Source organism: Acyrthosiphon pisum, chromosome A1, assembly GCF_005508785.2.
Source record: "Acyrthosiphon pisum isolate AL4f chromosome A1, pea_aphid_22Mar2018_4r6ur, whole genome shotgun sequence".
In the NCBI taxonomy this organism is placed as follows: domain Eukaryota; kingdom Metazoa; phylum Arthropoda; class Insecta; order Hemiptera; family Aphididae; genus Acyrthosiphon; species Acyrthosiphon pisum.
The window spans coordinates 141,687,234-141,709,916 of NC_042494.1; the positions used below are offsets into that span (position 1 = coordinate 141,687,234).

General features: G+C 31.3%; 1 protein-coding gene across 1 annotated transcript; it reads left to right on the forward strand.

Annotated features, from left to right (window-relative positions):
- The first annotated feature begins 376 nt into the window (after positions 1-376).
- On the forward strand, positions 377-18,344 carry LOC100167279 (eukaryotic translation initiation factor 4B). Its single transcript, XM_001948930.5, has 12 exons — positions 377-623; positions 5,000-5,110; positions 5,794-5,975; positions 10,701-10,811; positions 11,070-11,232; positions 11,728-12,213; positions 12,424-12,703; positions 14,030-14,272; positions 14,353-14,684; positions 14,754-14,814; positions 14,873-14,906; positions 17,483-18,344. The coding sequence occupies exons 1-12, from the start codon at positions 617-619 to the stop codon at positions 17,528-17,530; spliced, it is 2,058 nt and encodes a 685-aa protein (XP_001948965.2). The 5' UTR covers positions 377-616; the 3' UTR covers positions 17,531-18,344.
- The last annotated feature ends 4,339 nt before the right edge of the window (positions 18,345-22,683 follow it).

Consider the following 22,683-nt stretch of genomic DNA (forward strand, 5'->3'; position numbering starts at 1 on the left):
ATGTCAATGCTCAATGGTTATAATTACTCATAAATTATAGTATTTATAATTAATGCTAAATAATCTTATATTATTAAATGTCATAGAGAAAAGATTCATGAAATAAAAATAAAAAATTTCGAAAATGATATGTTGGTTACCATTGCGGTACCGTCATAAGTGGTAACGTCATTTTTGATCCGCCGTTTAGCGACCAAAGAGTCTCGTAGAGAAATACCGAACCTCTTTGGTCACCGCGAACACGTTTTACGTAACAAGCAATGATTTGGTGCCGTGGGTTCTCATTGCTCAACGCTCGGCAGTCGGCAGGACAGGTACCCCCACCCCCCACCATCGGGCCACCCCCACTAACATCCGTCCCGATAGTTTCACCGAGCCTGTGCGTCACATACACACCGACGTCCGCACTTCGTAACCGCCTCGTTCATTTTCATCTCACACGGCGTTGACGGTGTATTGCCATAGCCGTTCGAACGAGAAAACTCGGTAAGAACGCGTCCTCACGAGTTCGTATCGTTTTGCGGAAGCAGACGGCGCCGTCCAACCCGGGAGTCTACCATTCGTCAACCGATCCGCCGTACACTACACGTCGTCCGCACAACCAGAGCAAACAATCATGTCGAGTGAGTATCTCTTGTTCTTCTCCGTGTCTCTGGTCATTTTTATCATCTAGTCCTTCGCCTTTTGACGGCGATTGACGATATAAGATGTCCGTCGGTCGCCCGCACGTCCACCACACGACGGCGACGACGAGTTTTTCGTTCCGAAAGGCGGTGGCATTGGCGGCGCTTCACGGTCGTCGCGCGTTTAAGGTCTGAGCCTCGTGCCGCGGCCCTGACCACGTTTTGTCCGGGAACCCTCACCAGAGTCCTGACCGGCCGCCGCTCAGCCACCGGAGTCTCCGTCGTCCTCGTGTGATTGCTAAAATATTATTTCAACAATCCGTATCTTGACGATCGAAATCGTCGTCCCGTTCACGTGTTTTACACGCATCATACGATATTTTTTTATCACACGTCCGATGATAACGGGTCAATGGCTTCCGGGAATTTTGCGCCCACCCTACACGTCTGGTGCGTTTCGCGTCTCTTCTGCGTCGGTCAACAAGGGAGTGCCCCCCCCCCCCCCCTAGGGCGCCCCCGTTACAGTCTTGTCCAGTGGCCGCCGGTCAATGTCGCGCGCGCGCGCGCGACGTAAATAGTAAATTAATATTGTAGGTAGGTATATTATCGCAATGCGGTGACGGAATATGTCGCCGTGGTGGGGGCCCAGCGACCGTTACCAGCAGCTCTCGAACCTCTTACCCCGCCCATTCACCCGTACGTCTATCGAGGCTGTCCTTTTTTTTTGTTATCTATCAATACCTTCATTTTAGGCATTATTATCTATTGTATGGTATTTGTTTTGTCTCTGAACCATACTTCCTAGTACAACGGTGAGGGACCGGTCGGTTTTTCTGTTTGTTTTTTTTTAAATTACTATTGGTGTTCAATAGTTTGTTTCCTACATATAGGAATGCTTCGATCATTTGTTGTACTCTGTTCGTTCCCGTCATTTAATTTTAACTTTGCCATTTTTTTGTCGATATTTTAAATTAATAAATTGGTCCTGTATAGGATATTTCGTCTGTATGTTATACAAATCGAATAATCCATAATCCTAGTTAACATAGGATCAGCACTCAATTGAGACAGTAACCAATCTAAACACAAAGTACAATCTTTGGTCTGTGCATGGACAAGCAGATAAAAACAGCTATTATTCGCTGATCGGAGTGGTTACTTCCATCATTAAGATATCTAATATTATACTGTACTTCGTGTTCACCTAAGTTGTCAGCTGAGTGTTGAGTACTTGATAATACATCATATTATTTTGGTGATGGCAGACACTCGATCCAGTGAATATAAATTAATGCTAGTGGATACTCTTCTCTATCAATATTGGTGATTGACTGATCAGTAAAACTTGTTCTATGATTGAGTGCTTTTCCCGTTAAACCTAAGGCCTAATCATATACATGTCTAAATTAGACATGAGTTTTTTCATATTTTCACCTTTTCTAATTTTTTATATTTTTTGACCTACTTAGACATTTATTATCCTAAAATCTTGGTTTTTTGAAATACCTACATCAGATGCCCATTTCCTTTAATTCTATGGTGTCTATGCTTTGGATAATTGATTAATTAAAATTTTTAAATATTACCTCATCTATAATATTTAGGTACTTTGTAAAAATGTTTTATAATGATAATATATTTTATGTAAACTATAATACTTATTTATCTGCTAACTCATTTATAAAAAAGTCAGTCATTATTGAATAGCACCTAAATATTTAATAATATTATGGACCTAATGTGAATTCCTAGTAAATTTATTCTTTGTCTTGTTACCTAGTATTTGACAATTACTATTCGTTGTTGACCAATTTTTTATTTAAAAACTATTACCTACCTATATTATCATTGACATTAGATATGGTTTCATAACTGTAAATGTTCAAACCGTCACTTTGGCTTTTTCATGATCCTGAACCATTCCCTCCTATAGTCGTGGCAACGAAAACTGGCTGGTGACCATCGCGACTCTAGTGGCCATTTCCGGGTGGGCGGATTAGGCGAGATGGCGGGCGGGTCACGGGGGCCACCGGCCGGTTTTCGTTGCCGCGACTATAGTTTGTAGCTTCCAGTCTATATTTTGTGGTATGCTATCCATCTATCAATTCTTTGGTGTCATCCCCTTTGGTTGCTATTCAATAGTAGCTCTTTTGTCATTTATCTTATCTCTGCATTCTTTTTTCTTTGCCACCAGTTCAACATTATCATATACGGATCCGCATATTATTCTTAGTACTTAGTTCTCAAAGGTCCTTAGTTTTTGTTTATCTCTGCTGTTATGGGCAATACTTCGCATCCGTAAATAATTATACCGTACTATTGGGTGTACCTACTATATACCTCCAGATAAGAGTTTTGATTTAAAGTATTTAAGTAGTGCAATGTATGCCCTTTTATTTTTATTAATGCCATTACCTATTTCAATGCTTCAATCGTTATTCCCGGTAATTGTTGCACCTAGATGCTTAAGATACTGTGTATTATCATAAATTTAGGCAATTACTTTATCACTAGTACAATTTTTTCCTGGTCTATTTATTAGTGTCGTGCTATGTATTACTGATTCTCTATCTTCAAGTATATGCAGATCGTCTGTAAATCTTAGTTTTCACCAGTATTGACTTTGCAATTATTTTATTTATCATTTTTTCTAGTGCCATGTTGAATAGTAGGTAGTGGTGAGAGTGCATCGCACTGTTCACAGCATATTTTATAGCTTTGAATTCTTCTGATAAACCATTGTCCACCCGCACTTTATAACGTGATCCATTCATATACATTCTTGCAATTACCTATGTATAATCTACATTTACAATAAAACGATGATAGTATTTATAACTTAGGTATTAAAATTAGGACATGTAACTCTCATGCTTTCAATATTAAGTTAATTGATTATTTTTTCTTGGTTTTATATAATATTATTGTTTAAGGACCAAACATTAAGAGGGAGCTTCGTATTTGTTGTCTCATCTTACAAGTGCATAATATAGCCAATTTACGCTCAGCCGATCACATATAACTTCGTTAGTTTAAAAATTAGATTGAATCGACCTATTAAATAGTTTCGTTGTAAGAATGTTATCCGTGTTTGTATGTGGATTTTTTATGATACTAATATATTTTAGTAAGTTTTGCATGTATAATATAACGAAAATTAAAAATAGTCACAACTTACTTATAATCTGAATTGTTGTAAAAAACCCACATTACCTACAAACACAAATAATGTTCTTACCATCAAGTTTTATAATAAGTTGATTCACTGTAATTTTTAAACTAACTGAGCTAAACGTGATCTGCAGATGCATGCTGAGCGTACATTTGTTGTGTTACACACAACAAATATCTATGTAGCATCCTCTTATTAAAAAAATCTTCCTAAAAGCACCAGATTGTACTTTTATTGTCATGTTGGCCGTCAAATGGAAGAAAATTAAACTTTACTTTCTTTAGTGGAGGATCAGTCTATTTTGATTAATCCATCAATCCGGAATGTTACATCCATTTCATTATTTCTCTAACCAGAACAAGCTGGATAGTTTATTTATTTAGAAATTCTAAATTTCTTGATCTATGGTGTAAGTTATTAATAATACCATCTTCCTAAAAGCACCAAATTGTTCTATAATTGTCATTTTGGCCGTCAAATGGAAGTAAATTGAATTTTACTTTCTTTAGTGAGGGATCAGTCCATTTTGATTAATCCATCAATCCGGAATGTTACATTAATTTCATTATTTTTCTAACCAGAACAAAATGGATTATTTATTTAGAAATTTAAAACTTCTTGATCTATGATATAAGTTATTAATAGTACCATCTTCCTAAAAGCACCAAATTGTTCTATAATTGTCATTTTGGCCGTCAAATGGAAGTAAATTAATTTTTACTTTCTTTAGTGAGGGATCAGTCCATTTTGATTAATCCATCAATCCGGAATGTTACATTTCTTCAATTGTTTCAATATAGGTACTCAGGTTTATGATTTATTTTAGAATTAAAAACTACTTGATTTAAGTTGTTAATAGGTAATTAGCATCTTCCTAAAAGCACCAAATTGTACTAGTATTGTCATTTTGGCCGTCAAATGGAAGTAAATTAAAATATGACTTTCTTTAGTGAGGGACTAATAGTTTTTGATAAGTCCATCAATCCGGAATGTTACATTTATATTTTGGTTGTCTATTAATTGTGGTTTTTATTTTATGCCATTATAATATTATATTGTAGTGATTGTTATAAATAATATTCTCGATCATTATTATCAAGAAATTATTAATACCTAGTATAAATCATAAAACTGCATACATTATAATTTAGTTAAATGTACTTACCTATTAAATATAATTATTTTTATTGAAATTTTATTGCAGGCAAAAAGAATAAAAAGCAGAAGTGGATATCGATAGAAACAGAAGTTATTTCAATTGCTAGTGGAACATGCTGGGCAGATGAAGCAGAAAAAGAACATAATGGAAAACATGGTACAGCTCTTTCTTCATTGTACAGTTTAAGATTTGTTAAGACATAATTGTTTCAAAACATGCCTTATGATGAATGTTTTAGAGCTTACCTTCGTTTATTTGGTTGTTTAAGCTTCTTAACGAGAGTAACATCAGTCAACAAGAATCTTGCTTCAGGGGTTCACACACTGAGTACTTTGTTACTTTATAACCCCGGGAAGGTCTGAGGCAAAATCGCTTACCCTCCAGCCGGGGGCCTTCTTAATAAAGTTGGGCAGGAGAACCAGAAATTGGTCCAGTTCTAAGATTTTTGGGTCTGAGATGCCTCTGGTTGAGACTACAATCTTGGTTACTGTTGGAACCTCCTGTGATTCGCATTTTTAGTTCAATTTGCAAGGTTCTAGCTTATGCTAGTGTAACTCAATTCAGACTAATCTCTTGTTGACTGTTTATCTCTAAATCTGAGGGCTTTTTATATATGACTTATCATAGCGTTTTATTATACTTGGTGAAACTTTCACATAATTTCCCTACAATGTTTCAGTTAATGTGACTATTCATAAATAACATAGTTTTATTTTACTGAGAAACATTTATAATATTTAATCGAAAGAGATGAAAATGCTTTTATTGTTAACAAATTTGTTTAGATTAGTTTTGACATTTGTGTAAATAAAATCATATTTGAAATAATATTTTTTTAGGATTTGCTGGCTTTGGATTTGAACCTAAGCCATTAAACCTTCCTAAGGCACCAAGAGCAGCATGTGAATCTATTATAGATGAAAGCACTGTGCCTCAAGAAGGTCCATTCTTGGTTCATATGTCAAATTTGCAGTTTGAAATTGATGAAGATGATATCACAAATTATTTTAAAGGACTCAAGGTATATAATAATTAAATACCTACTTAAACATAAAATATTTAATATTTCTGGAAAACGATAATTATCTGGTAAATCTATGAACTAATCCTGATTCTCTATTCAAAATGAGATCACTACCCGGTAGCAAACTAGTACGCTATGAAGAGTGGCTTTGTTAAGGTTCTTAGGGGAGTGGTTGATGTCATCCGAGTGTAGTGTTCTGCTATTGAATTGAACAAAATTTTTACTGTTAAACAGCTTTAGTAATCGTAAATTGTTATGTTTGACTACATTAGTAGTTTCTAAATTTAAAAAGTTAACATGTTGAACGCTGACCTTGATTTGGAATGTGCACACCAGGGGTTGACATGATTTGACCTGCAGGCAACCGTCGGTTAGTAGATTTCACAGAATTCTCAATATGGTTATGAATGTCCGATAGAAATTTCAAATGTGTTCAGTTATAGCCACCAAAAAAAAACTGAATACAAAATAGGTTACTCTATGTCGACTCATAGTTGACACCGGCCACGGGCATCCATTCACTCGTGTCAACTACGGATTGACACCGGTGTTCAACGTGTTAAGAAAAGTTTTATTACATGATTCAATGATTCAATCATTTTTTGCTTATACTCTGCGCCACGAGAGACAATTACAGTGTCCCCACCATGTGTCTAATCCCGTGCATTTTCCACTCAACGGCAATGGCTCATTAATGTTTGGTACGTTGGGTAACGCTCGACTCTAAAATTTTAACCTATACTATCATGGCATAAAATGGGATAATAATTGTGCCTCAGATTGGTCGCTGCTGTCAGTCAGACAAAACGGTCATGTTCTTTCCTGTCGCATAATATAATGAATTGCACAGAGTTGATGATCTTATTGCTATCAATAAATATTTGCAGAAACTGTGCTATATTAAATTTTTATTTAGACACCATCTTTTTACTGCTATTCAATGCTATAAACGGTTGCTAAGTAAAAATACAGTTCCTAGAATTAATATTTTAAAAATAAGCTGTTTTATAAATTTAAAATTTATATTTTACACTGAACCTAATGAAAAAAAACGTGCATAGAGTTGATAATCTTATTGCCATCGATAAGTATTTTGCAGAAACTATGCTATATTAAATTTTCTTTAGACACTATTTTACTGTTAATTAATGCTTAAAATGGTCGCAAAGTAAAAGACAGATCCTAGAAACATTGTTAATTTTTAATAAGCTACTGTTATAAGGTATGACAGTTTTTATAGATTTTAAATAAGGCTGTCTTAATTTAAAAAAAAAAATGCATTGAGTTGATAATCTTATTGCCATCAATAAGAATTTGCAGAAACTTTGCTAGATCAAATTTTCTTTAGACACTATTTTACTGTTAATAAATACTTAAAATGGTCGCAAAGTAAAAGACAGATATTAATATTTGAAATGTAGCTCTGTTAAAATATGCTACTTATAACACTTTCTATGAATTTATATGACTTATTTTGAGTCTATTTAAAATTTTATGAATATTCAACTAAGTTAGATATGATAAATAATTGATGTAGTTAGTTAAATATTAATAGATGTACTTTTTAGTTAATCTTGTCTCCTGTCCTGTTTGAAAATTGAACTTACTCATAATTAATTTTGATAATTAAAATTTTTGATTATAAGTTAGTTTTAGAAAATAACTTATCATGGTAATACTACTAATGCATATTATGGTTAACTAAACATTCAAATGCTTATCAATTTTTAATTATTGGTGTTTAATACATCAAATGTTTATAATAAATCGACTAAATAAGTTGAAATCATTGAAATCATTTTTAAATTCTGAGTGGAGTGATCTTACAATGATAATATGGTATTGTTAATAAAAAAAATGTATGATAATATACCTAATGGTTTGTTGCGTGTACCCGACTTACAGGAGATGGTGACAGGATGGGATGATGGTAGTAGCGTCAAAATGATCAACAGTGTGTGGTTGATGTATTATTTATTTAAAATTGTAAAATATAATAAACAAGTTTAATTTAAATACTATTAGATTATTCAAATTGACGAAGAAAAACCAGTGTCTTAGAAAATAAGCGATTGCTCGAATATTCTCTAAGTCCCGATAATACGTCGTCAACGAAAATAATCTAAGTCGTAATACAAAATATGATGATCATACCGAGAGGTACAGGGTGTTGTACGTACCGGTTGGTGAAATCAGTCTGAATACTGGTCACTCCCAGGGCTCCTATATAGTCCTATCCCTCTCTACCAGATCCCTGCGGACTACGTCGTTGGTCTCACAGTCAGGGGCTCTACAAGATGTGCCTTTGGTCGGTGCGGGGTGTCGTAAAATGACCAAGTATACTCGCAGCCGTCTTGTCATAGTGCCAATAACTGATTCGTAGAATCTACTGCGCTCCGAGTAGGTCTCACAGATATCTTAACGGTTCGGGTTTGTCATCCGGCTGTTGGCAGACGCCGAGACTGTTGCTAACGTTTATAGTATTGCTCCCCCAAGGTTTTATGTACAGCGGTGACATCATCTAACTATTTACGTGTTACCATAGGACATCGATACTGTGTATTATGACTATGTGTAGGGGCGGAGTAGAGGGGTCCGTACGTAGCAGGTTTAATAATTATTATAATTTATAATATAATGTATAAATAAGCAGTAATTTAGTAATTACAGTAACATAAATAAATTATTAAATATTTTTAGAAATAGAGGCTGACACTGACCTCAATCACAAGGTACTCTAAAACCCTACGTACCTATAGCACAATGTGTTTTCACGTTTTTTTTTTTTTTTTTTTAATTTTAAAGTAGAAATATGCTGAAATAATCTTTAATACAAGTTATATTTTTCCCGATTGTTAAGATATTGGGTAACATTAGTATTTACTTACCCTTTCATAATGTAATGCTCAACTTAATCATGATGAATCTAAGGCGAATATTAGCATGTGGAGTTCCTTTCACAATATGTTTGTGTTAGTTGAACCAATGTTATGTATATAATTCAAAAATTCTGATGCTTATTTAATGAAATGATTTTAGAACACAACAAAGGTTATTCTTAAGGTAATTTGCATAATGGTCAAAAAGTACTAAGATTTTTGAGAAAATCATCGTTTATTGAAGTTAACACATTATAACATACTTATCCAAAAAAACCAAGAAGAAATGCCTATCTTAAAAAACTCTCTTCCAGTTTTTTAACAAGTCGCGTGTGGCACCTATCACTTATTTGTCTGATTGTTATTGGCAAATATGATTATACCAGCTATTTTAATTTATCACGGGGTGGACAATTCAAGATTATATGCAGGAAGTTCCCTTATTTTTTTGAATTTCTAAAGAATGCTGCCTTTATTTCTTTTTCCTAAAAAATGGAGTTACGTTTCCCTGGTCATCAATCTTTAATTGTCATTCTTAATTTTTTAATGGTTTCACAGTAGGCAGCTGAGTTGATTGTTGTTTAACTTCTAGGCATATTCTAGATCAGCAACATCTTGATAATCAAAGAAAAGTGTCAACATCAGTTTTCCAGCAGATACAACTACTAAAGCTTTTTTTTGTGTCTGGGGAAGTTGTGCATTTCCACTATACAAACTTTTTACTGCTGTAAGCTTCACGTACTTAAGCACTTGTCCATTAATTTGTACTGGCTTATAACTTGTTTAACCATTCAAATCGAATTGCTGCGTTAACTTCAATCTTGAACAACAAGAAAATAACAATAGCCATGATTGTCAACTGATAACTGACCCGCTCCACAACTAACATTCAGCAATCAATAATTTGAGGAATGGTTGAGAGATAAAAATATGGTGGAATGCAACTTACTTTTTGAACGACCTCGTATTTATTTTTCTACTTATCTATTTATTTTATTAATTCTTCTAGTCTATGCTTTATTAATAACTTAAAGACTACATAAATATTTTTTTCAAGTAACTAACCAAGAACAATTACTAAATAACCTTTAAGTTTTTAAATAAGTTTTCTAAGCAATATGGGAAGCATTATTATACTGATGTCATCTTCTTCCACTTTAAAACGCTTCTGTTTGGCACTAAGATTTTGTTTGAGGTCATAAATCTTAAGGGTGTGAGAGGGTTTTGGAATTATTGGATGAATGAGCATCAATTATTATGATGATGTAGTATTAAAGAATTAATTTTAACTTCCTGACCTTAATTGGTTCATATCTTTTGACAAGAAATCTTCTTTTACTTCTCTAATAGATGTTTGATGGTAGTTATTCCAAACCATGGTTCCGTTTGTTATAGAGGTAGTGGGTCTGCCAGATTGTTCATTGTTTTGTTTGTTTTCTCTTCAAAATACTTAGACCTCTACATAGTCTGTGCCAGTATCATCTGTCTAAAAATGGTTTCTGTTAAAAGCTTCACTAGTGCGTTCCTTAGTTAATAATCTGTATTGAACACGCACAGATTATCTAGATAATCTTAGATTATCTCTGTAATAATATATTCACTGTACTACAATTGGTGATTATATCAAAACGCCGTTAAGTATAAATAAACATTGTTTTTAAGTGGGGAGTCACTATTAAGATCAAAAAGTTGCTTTATCTCATAATATTATTGGGATTTTGCTATCTTTATGGATACAAATAATGTAGTTAGGATATATTTTTATTTACTTATGTGTGTACAACTATAAATAATTTGTTATTACATTAAATTATTGAAAATTGGCTTCTATGTTTTTAAATAGATAAACAACATAAAATTACCACGCAATGACAATGGACGTAATAAAGGATTTGGATATGTGGAGTTTGAAGAGCGAAAAGAACTTATTACTGCACTTGGAATGGAAAATTTGGTAAGCTAAAAAATATGTCATCTCTAATGTATACTTATTTTGATCATTTAAATAAAAAACATCTTCTAAAAAAGCACCAATATAGTATATTAAATAAATATATCGGTCGTCAACGGAAGTATAGCAATTTTACATTCTTTGTGGAAAATTGATTTGAATAATCAATTTTTCAATCCAGGGTGTTACAATTTATTTTAATTAGTAGATTTATCTAATTGTATATTAAATAGGTCTTAATAAAATATTTACTTAATCTAGATTCGTGGACGTCGTGTACGAGTTGAACTTGCCAGTGGAATGCAAGATTCTAGAAATGCTTTTCAAAGAGGCAGTCGCATGGGTATGGATTTTCCTGGTGGCGATGAACCTGGTGATTGGAGATCGACTAACCGAACTTCAACTACAACTGATGACAGAGGAGGTAATTATACTAAGTATCTTAGTAGAATTTGTAAGTTGTAGGAGTACATTTAAATAACAATGTACTATTTTTATTGTCCTAACACTTCTATCACATTTCACTTATATCATAGGTAATTCATTTTTAATTAAAAATATTATTTAATATTACCATGGTCTATAAGTACGAATGGTAACGGTATTGTAAGTAATCTACAATAATTTTTGCGATCAACAAAAGTTTGCCAGTGTTTTAAATGATCTTCCAAGTTAGTCGTTAATGTTATCAAAACAAATTTTAGATCATACAAATTATGGTAGATCACTTACGACACCATTTTCTTACTATTCTTATGAAGTTACAAGTTATAACTAAATAATACATTTTTTTCTTCTCAAACTGAAGACTTTTATTTGCATATGTACATGCACATTTTATATATTTTGATCTCCATAACTTCTGAGCCCTAATTTATTACCTTACCACAATAATCTTATAAGTTATATTATTTTATAGGATTTACTAGGCGACGAGATGGTGGTGCTTTTGATAAAGACCATGATAGTGAACGAGATAATGGTCCTTGGAGAAGTGCCAGGTGTAATGTTGATGATGATGTGGCACGTAAACCATTTAGTGGTCGTTTTGATGATTCTGAAAGTGGAAGAAGACCTTTTAGTGATCGGCGAAGTGATGACTCCGAGGGCGGAAGAAGACCTTTTGGTGATCGTCGAGGAGATGATTCTGAAGGTGGTAGAAGACCATTTGGTGATCGTCGAGGAGATGATTCTGAGAGCGGTAGAAGACCATTTGGTGATCGTCGAGGAGATGACTCTGATAGTGGTAGAAGACCATTTGGTGATCGTCGTTATGATGATTCTGACAGCGGAAGAAGACCTTTTGGTGAGCGCCGTGATGATGTTGAGGGTGGACGAAAACCATTTGGTGAATCTAGAAGAGGATTTGGTTTCAATAAACGAGATGATGAATTACCCGAAATTGGTAATTATTAATTATTTTTTAAATGGTTACCACATTTATGAAATTTTCATTAATATCCGGTTTGAATTCATTTTTACCTCACCTTAATTAAATATTTTATACTTTTTTATTTCAAAATATAAAATGAGATACTCTTAAATTAAAAATTGCGATTATTCATTGTTCTTATAGTTAATAAGCTGTAACTAATATTTAACATTTATTTATTAGCTGGAGAGAATACTTCAGCGCCTCAAGAACGTCCAAAGCTCATACTCAAACCAAAGACTGTTGATCCTGATGCACCTAAGACTGAAGCACCTAGCTATGTAGCTGCACCATCTATATTTGGTGGAGCTAAACCTGTAGACACGGCAGCTAAAGAAAGAGAAATTGAAGAGAAACTTTTAGCCAAAAATGAATCCAAACCCCAACCAGAATTATCTAAACCTCAAACAGAACTGTCTGGTGCTTCTTCAGAAACCAGTTTAAATGAGACTTCTGATAATAAGTAAGTTTTTATCTCTTATATTATAAATGAACTAGTTTTGTATATTTTTTACATTTTCCACATAATAGTATAGTTTCTGTGGCAACCAATTAAAATATTTCTCATAGTTTATGAAAAAAAGTTTTGTTTAATAATATTATATTTTTTAACGTATTAAAAGCTGCCAGGGGGCAGACCAAGTTGGGACTTGACTATCCCAGGAATTGTTAGCAAAGGGTGTAAGGGATTGCCGCCTAGGTTTTTTATTCAAGTATTAATGGTATAAGTGTTCCTGATATTATTTTTTTAATAATATTTTAGCTCTTGTAAGATTATAATTAATATTTTATTTATTTAGACATCCATGTGTATTTTATAAGAACATTATTTAAAGAACAAAACAAAAATTAATTAATTAATAAATAAATAAATAAATCATGCTCCAATGCATGGTGTGAATTGAGGATAAAACATTAGAGATATAATAATTAATTTTTTAAAATTGCTAAAGAAGATAAGTCTACTTGAATACTTCTTAAAGATTTAAACTAAAAATTGGCTGATTTTTGATAGACCAAAAATAGTAATTTATTTATTATTTGGAATGAGCATTCAGCCAAAATTAAATGAGCAATCATAGTACCAGCTAAATTTAATTCTATTTAGTTGACCTCCAATTTGCTCAATAAATTCAAAAAAAAAAATAAAATACATGAAACTTTAATGAACTTAACTATTGAAGTTTTAACACCACATTATATACTGTATTACCTATACTATTGTCAACTATTAAATTTATAATTTATTTATTACTAAATATTTTGTTCTATCCAAAGTTCTTTTACAAAAACTCACAACTAAGCAAATTAATGCGTATATTATTTTGTGACATGATTTTCTAGAAAATTGTTGTCAGGAATGATTATAATATGATGAGAACAAATATCTGTAAAATCTGTAGGTAAATTAAATTCATGAAAGTGTATTTCATTTTAGAGGAAATTAATTCTAGGAACTGAAAGTTGAACAAGGCTGATTTTTGATAGACCAGAAATATAGTTTTTATTACCTGGATTGAGCATTTAGCCAAAATTATAAGAGCAATCATAGTACTAGCTAAATTTAATTCTATTTAGTTGACCTCCAATTTGCACGATAAATTAAAAAAGGATAATTCACTTATTTTAAATGTTCTTAATTCTTAAGTAACAACTGAAGGATATAATGTATTAAAAATAATTTAAGTGGAGTTTTGAGAAATTAGCTGTGGAATATTTTAGATTTTAAATTAACCGTATTAGGTGAATCTATTAAACTAGACCTATAATAAACATATTATTATATAAGGTGTCAAGAAGAAACAGAAGTCAAGCCACCACCTCAGCCTAAACCAGTTGAAACATGGAGGCGCAGGAGCCCACGTCGACAAAGTGATGATGATCGTGTACCTCGGCGAAGAGTTTCTCCTGAACGTAACCCTAGATATGAAGAAGCTCCACTTCCACGAGAAAATGCTTGGGAAAAACATTCTCTAATTAAAGAATCCTTGTCTTCCGAAGAAACTACTGTGTGCAATGGAACCCCGTCAATGTACATACTTAAAACATTTACATTAATCAAAATGTTTTTTTAATAACAATATTAATATGCTTAACAATTTTTATTTGTAGAGTGGAAGATGAAAAACCGAGACCAAACGTTTACATTCCACCAAATCTTCGTAAAAAAACTCCTTTAGGTGAAGAAACTGTAGTAATAGGTACAGAAGAATCTGAACCTATTAGAGTTGAAACTGTCCCTGATTTAGATAAAAATATACCCGATAGAGCAGCTGATGGGTCAGAAATTATTGAATCCATAGTTGTAGAAGCGCCAATCGATGTTAGAACTGACCCTGATGGGCAATCTAGTGAACCTGATGTAGTGAAAGATCAACCAGTTACCGAAGAAGATACAAATGATTCTGGATTTATTGAATGTGGAAAAAATAGTTCTGATAAATGTAATAATTTATTATTTAAATGTTACTATAAAACAAATACACTAAAATAAAATATTAACTAAATTTTAGATAAATCAAAAAAGAAGCCTAAAGTCATAAAAAAATTACCAGAAATAGAAGTTAAAAAGAAGTAAGTTAAATAATTTAAATGTAATAATTAATATACTAATTATTTATATAATTTATAGAGATCCTGTTATAACCAAGGAACTGAAGAAATCTGTAAGTATTACTATTCTATTAGTACTTAAAATTAAAATCATCATATAATTTAATACAATTTTTAACAATTAACATTTTTTTGTGTAGAATAAGGTACAGCAATATCAATAAATTAGTACTCCTAAAATATAATTTTCTAAGTTTCCTAACTCAACTTAATTTGAGTGGATGTTGAAAAAATTTAAATATGTGTTATTTTAACCACTCCTCAACAATTATTTATAATTACTTCCAAGTTTGATATCACTGTTAAAATACCACCTTAGTAAAACTCCTAACTTAAATATATAAATTTATATTAAGGGAATTCGTTACCGTGATTTTGAGTTTTTGTCTAACACACACGCGACATAGGATTTTAGACTGGTTCTTTGCCAAACATACCAATTGATCTAATGAAGCGATAAGAATTCTAAAAACTGGTTTGAATTTGTCGTCAAATCTACTCGAAATTGATTTTCCCACATTTTTGATTTTTTGATTTTAACTTCTTCAAAAATAAAAATACGTCAATTTTAGATTCTGAGCGGCGCGAGGAAGCTAGTGGTTTTAAAATGGTATTTACTATTTATTTTTAAAAAATTTTTTTATATCTTGTATCAGAAGCAGTGCTTTAGTTCGTTTCAATATATTGTACCTTATCTTTTAGCAAATTGGATCAAAATGCTACTTTAGAGAGGTTAATAGTCAATAGTTTTTTAATGCCATGGGAAAAACTACCAAAAAATAATGAAAAACCGCTAAAAATGGGATTTTAATTTCTGATGCTTTGTTTATCACCATAGAAATAAATAAAATAATAATAATATTATTATAATATTAATTCAACTTGCATGAAATAATAAATAATAACAATATAAAATATCCAGACTGACAAACCGTTTCTACTCAGAATCGTTTTTCTTGTACAACAATATTACCTATATCATTGAATTCAAGTTTAATACAATCCATTATACAATGAACCACTTGCAATCTACTGTACAGCAGAGCGACATTCACTTACCGGTTTTTTAACTACTCTTTTTTAAAATGACATTTATAGGAATTTGGGGAATAATATCAAACATGTAGGAAAGTTGATTTGAAGTATACTTGACAACAAATTCAAATCTGTTATCAGAATTAGAATCGCTTCAATAGATCAATTGCAATGTTTGGCAAAAAACACGTTGAAAATACTATGATAATCGAAACTTATCGTACAATATGGAATACATTGTAATCAAAATTAATTTTAAATTTAATTTTTGTATAATATAATATATTTAAACACATTTTTCGAGTTAACAATAATTTGAGATATCTATACCTAAATTTGTTTTTTTTTTTTTGATATCACACAAAACAAGACTATATTGATACTCAAAAGTATATCATAGAAAAAGCCTAGTAAATACTACTTATGATATTTGAAATTCTATTTTATTAAATTTTAATCATGTTAGTATGTAGTCAAATTTATTGTCTTTATATTGTATGTTAATACAAAGTTATTAGGTTATTTTTAAAATGTTGTTAAAAATACATTTTAATGCGTAATTTCTCGCAATATATCTTTAAGAGGACGCTATACAGACATTTGTTGACCGTCTTACAAGTGCGTAACATAGCAAATTGTACACTCAGCAGAACATGTTTAGCTCCGTTAGTTTAAAAATTATAGTGAAATTACCTCTTATAAAATATAAAGTTAAGATTATTATCTAGAGCATCTCCTAAGCTTTTTGTTATATTTTAATTTTCGAGCGAGTTATCAGTATTTTAAGATGTACAAACCATTTACAATTTTAAAATACTCATAATTCGTTCTAAAATTATAATATAATGAAAAGTCCATGAGATTCCCTAGGTAATAATCTTACCTTTAGATTTTATAAGAGGTCAATTCACTCTTAATTTTTAAGCTAACAGAGTTACTACACGTGTTCTGCTTTGTGTATAATTTGCTATGTTATGCACTTGTAAGACAGAGACAACACATGCGGGTATCACGTCCTCTTAAAGACGCCACACACTGCAGTAGTGCCAGTAAATTTCATTTGCTGCCGTAGTGGCTGTAATTTGGGTCCAGATTAATTTTACCGCTACTGATTCAATTTGTGGTTTCCTTTAATTAAATAAAATGTGCGACATTTAAGTTTAACTATCTTATCTTTTTACGTGTAGTTAATAGTTATTAATTATTCTATTATTTACTTTTATTTGTAAGTATTGTAACAGTATTTAAAAGATATAAGATATCTAGTACAATGGACGGTTAACCCGGTGGCAGAGTAATAAACTTTATACAATTAAATGTTGGATTAAATTAATAGTTATAAAAACATTATTAAAATATCTATAATTTGTCCAGTGAAAAACGTGCCATGGTCCTATAAAAATCGGTTCATCTGCGCTTACTAATCATTGAGATAAGTTTCATTATGGCAGGGTTTGAAGGTAGCTTAGGGTGTGCACTGTGCAGAATTGGCACGTACTCTCGACAGATTATAGTTATTTATTACATCATATTTATATTTCATGACCTGCAATTTTCATTATTATAAATATGAATTTACTTTATTTTGTTTTAGACTAGTAATAAATTTGCTGCACTTCTTGATGATGGTTCCAATGAATAGAAAATACAATTCATGTTTAATATTATTTTTTAATTATTTTTCATTAAATTGTTATACTACTTATTTTTAAGAATATATATATATATATATATATATACATAGAGAAAGATAGAGCTCTTATACTATGTAAAATTCAAGACAGCCAACTTCTATCTTTCTTTATAATCTCATTATTATGTTATATTCATTACATTAATGTCTGAAAAAAGCGTTTAATAGTAAATGTAATTTTATCGTATGTTACACATTTTAAGTTACAGTGAACGTGACTTGACGTCTGTTGTTACACTACATCCATACAAATTTAAAGTGATACAAATTAAGAATTTCATCTTAACTTAACTGTTGAATCATTTTTTTTTTAAAGTTTTGTGGCTTGCACAATTATATGCCACAGTACAAATACGTTTTTTTTTTGTGATTTAAATTTATTTATTTATTTTGCAATTTGTCGTCTAAACAATTCATAAGACTGCTTACTTGAATAAGTGAATTATAATTTTTTTTGTATTTATATATATAAATATTAGGTATTATGATAACAGACGCTCATTATTTATGTTAACAAGACTTTGACCAAGGACAAGCCACTGCCAAGTTTTCTTTTAGCATCTTAATTTGTGAACATTTTTAAATTTTGTTTGTGATTTGTGTATCAACAGACTATTACATAATTATTGGATTTTAACTAATAAATATATCTATTATATTATATATTATATTCATAAATTAAGTAAGTATTATAATTTATAAAAGAAATATTAGATATAATTGTACATTTTGTCTCTTGAACGTATGCAGTCTTGTGATGTATTTATTATATTTTTTTGTTTTAATTTTAAAATACTTAAATGTTTAAGTTTGTGAGCTAATTAATTTTTGATACTGACTTAGTTTCAAAATATGATTTAAACTTCATTTAATCATTTGTATTATGTAAATATTAATAAATTGTAAAATATTAAATTAATATTTTTACTTTCTAGTAGATATTTTAAATTTACAATATCGATATTATTGTATTCTTTGATTATAGAATCTGCCCGAGCAGTTTAAATATTTAGGTTAACTATAATATTATTATTGTGCATTATTTATATAAAAGTGTTGTTCATTGGTTATTACATTTAGTATCCCTTTTTTTTAAATTTTTTGTTGAACCTATGTATATAACCGAAAATTATTGTTATTTAGTTAGTTTTTCAAAAGAAATACAAAAACCTATTCCATAAAAATTTTAATGTAAAATGTGTAATAATTGGACAATACATTATACTGCCTTAGTGATTCTTTGAATGTATGTACTTTATTTGTAATATTGTAAACATTGGTTTACTATGGATTATTTTTGGAAATACATGTGATATTATCTATCAATTTTTTTATACATACATATATTGTGGGACTTTTTTTATATCAACTGATTCCAGTTCAAGTTTTTGGTCGTGCAATATAACTATTTAATCTTGCGTGTAATAAACTTTTTCATATAGTATTTTATTTGACATTTAGTTTTTAAAAACTATTCCCTTGCTTTTTAAATTTTTTTATGAATAATAGAAATGGGAATTAACTTTGTAAGTATTGCATTGAATGGCAACGATTTAAACAAATGTAATAAATATAATACGACAATATAATAATAATTGTATTTGAATTATATAATTGTTTATGATTAGAAAATTATGTAATTTATTGTTAATTATCGTCTGATATAGCAGAATGGTATTTGGTACTCTATGTATTTTATATATATATATATACATATATTAATGTATGACATTTTTTAGTGCTAGTCCTATTTATTTGTAAACATTGTGTGATTAAGTGTTGAATATATTATCGTTTTTTTCCCACAATTGTTATTGTCGTCTTGGCATGAAACTATACTAAATAATTCTCTTGCGAGTTTTCTGAATAAAAGGTGTTAAATACAATATTATGTTGAATGAATCTGAAACATATTATATTAATTTGTAGATTTAAAATGTTCCGACTCATTCCTGATACCTATTTCCTTTTCACTTTATTGATTTATTGGTACCTACTGGTTAGGTTAGCCCCGACGGCCGGCTGAAAGCTTTGTAGCCACGTTGTTAGAGTTTGTCATCTTAACTCCATCAATACTAAATGTATCGCGTTAGTTATCTAATATTTTAAGGAAAAAACGGACTATTACTAATTACTTACCACAACCGGTGTTTATCTCATTAAACTCCAAAATTGCAGGAATCGCTGAAATCTTAAAATTTTTTAATTGTATCTATCTTGAAAATTATTTTATAGTGCTCAATTATTATTTCTATTGTAATCGCTTGATATCTTATGAGGAAGGGTGGAAATCCAGAACGTAGGTACTATTGCGGCGGGCTCTTGTCGGCCCGCGAAGTCACCATAGGGGAAATAAATTTAAGCACAATATAACACGAGGCACCATGGGGGTATTAGTAACTGAGGAAAGTGTACCATCCCCCCGTTTGAGCCCATTCCAAAGATGTAAACAGGGGGAAATAAAAAATATAAATACTAAATATTTTCACGAGAGGGAATAGAGAGGGGCCTGTCCCGACTATCCCCACTGCGGCTTCGGCCACTTGTACATTATTGTGAGGCATCATGGGGTCGTGGTGCACTATACACACCAGCATCGCTGAGGAAGGTGCATCATTCCTCCGTGAGAGCTCAAGTTTAAAGTTGTAGATATTTTTATTAATAAACGATGCTGCATGGGGGCCAAGCAATGTGAAAGCAGTACGGTTCTCGTGTAGAGGTTTTCTCTTGGAAAAAAAAAAGGTATTATTGGCAAAATACTAATTTTTCAGAAGAAGCGATTTTCTGTAACCAGCTAACACATTTCCAATAGAAACAAACAATTTATAGATATACGTATCATTTTGAATCCAACAATACAGCTCCCGAGATATTTAAATGGACGTGTCCATTTGGCATAAAAAAAATACTAAGCGTTTTTGTATGGTCAATGATTGGTACCTTTTCTTTTAACATAGGTGGAAACATTATGTTTTGATTTTATAGATATCACTTATGCATGGAAAATGTTCGTTTTGGATTAACTAGTCATTTTGAATAGTGGATTTGACCAGGACATTTTACGTTTTGATCGATGGCGTCAATATTGATTTATGGATGTTTTTCGCATAAGAATCGATATCCAACTCGATTTTGGCATAGTACTTTTCAAAACGTCGTTTTGGATTATCATCCCTCATACTCTCATTATTATGTTTACAAAATTTAATACGCGTTCAAAAAATGAATTATTATTACCACTCATATACTATTTGTTGTTATTACCTAATTAATTATTAATTAATTATTTTGGCCGTTTTTTCTGATATATTTATAATTTATTGTGATGGATGGCGGGGAGATAACAATAATAGTGACTGGGCTATAAAGTTTAAACTCAGTCGGGGCTATAACAAACCAATACCAATCAGTGGCGGATCCAGGGATTAATTTTGGAAAGGGCATCAGGGGAAAAAGTATAAAAAGTTCCAAAATTGGCTAAACACAGTGTAAAACAAAGGAAAACTACGGTGATTGGGGGCGGGGGGAAATGCCTTCTCTGCCCTCCTCCCGGATCCGCCACTGATGTCAATAGATTTATTGATCTATGTTGTATTCGGTATGAGTATTTTACCGAATGTCGCTAGCTGTTTATAATATTATATAAAACGTGGGAGCAGTACAAAAAAACAAAATCACTCAAATGATTGATATAATAATATCGGATTATTAATAGGTATCCATCGCCCATCACAGACGCGTATAAATCTTAGTCCGTGATGAATATATTGATTTGAAAAAAATAATTTGTCCTCCCGCTGTTGTTCGGAATGTGATTATTCCTACAACGCCTATGTGTTATGCCTGATGCCTTCTGCCCAAGCCCGGATTAAGACATTTTGAGGCCTAGGGGCCAACGTTTTAAATGAGGCCCCGCCCTGTACGAAAAAAAAATATTAATGTATAGGTACTTAATATTAATATTATTTAATATTAGGCACCTGTTAATTGGCTGTTATAATAAATATAATATATAGATATTAGGTATATAGCAATAAATAATGAATAATGTATCACTTTATTTATAAATTGTTTCCTTGCTAAATAATCATCGATTTTTTTAGGCGATTTATGCAGCCTATAACGAACAAAGTAATGGACGAATCAGAAGCCCCTAAACAAATTCTAACCACAGAGACCCGGGGGACATGCCCCCCCCCCCCCCTGCCAAACACCAGGCATTGGCAGGAAATTGTATATAATTCACATACCTTAGGTATCATTTATCGCCTACAGAGTAAAATGTCATGCCCATACCCTACCTATTCTAAAATTGAAATCTATATAAGCTGTTCTATACAATAATTTTTAGGTGTTCCGTCTTTACTATTATTATAACAAATTTATAACTAGCTAAATATCTTCGACAGATCGGCCGAGTGAAAGTTTTTTTTTGTGGCAAAATGGCAAATCCTATATATGGCCATATAGGCAGGTACTATCATTGTTTATAAATTTATAAATAATAGTATTTATAATCAATGGTAGGTACTATTCACGGGCTCACGGCGTCCGAGCCAAGTGAAACTTGACTATTGCTACGACAATAATATTATTACGGTGGACGTCGATAAAGTGCAAATAGGTATCAGTGTATCACCGATAATATCTAAAATGCATCTGTAGTTTTTGAACAGTTTTATAATATATAGGTATTTATACGTTTTACATATTTCGTCTTATATGAAAATTGCAATAAACGATTTATTTACATAATAATATCTGCAGTCGTTTGTCCGTAAGTATGTAGATATGGTTCTTACACTGTTAGGTGGTACATTCTTTGACTAAAGTTGAGGATCAATTAATTGAAAAAAGTAGTTATAACTACATAATTATTGCCAAATACTATTAATTATTACTATCAGAAAAAGCATCTATCTTGTTGTTAAATATATTATATATAATAATATACTATAATATATAACTATATATATATATTTAGTGGGTAAATATACCTCATTTAATTTTTATAATGGTCACAACACCGCGGTAAACTACTAGGTAATTACTATGCGTTCACGTGACCAAAAACATCAATATAATATTTTATTGAGATTTGC

What these genes read in the sequence shown, in the direction of transcription:
- LOC100167279 (XM_001948930.5), top strand. An exon ending in ATTATTTTAAAGGACTCAAG is followed by an intron (nt 5,976 to 10,700) that starts GTATATAATAAT and finishes GTTTTTAAATAG; the next exon opens with ATAAACAACATAAAATTACC. An exon ending in GAAATAGAAGTTAAAAAGAA is followed by an intron (nt 14,815 to 14,872) that starts GTAAGTTAAATA and finishes TATAATTTATAG; the next exon opens with AGATCCTGTTATAACCAAGG.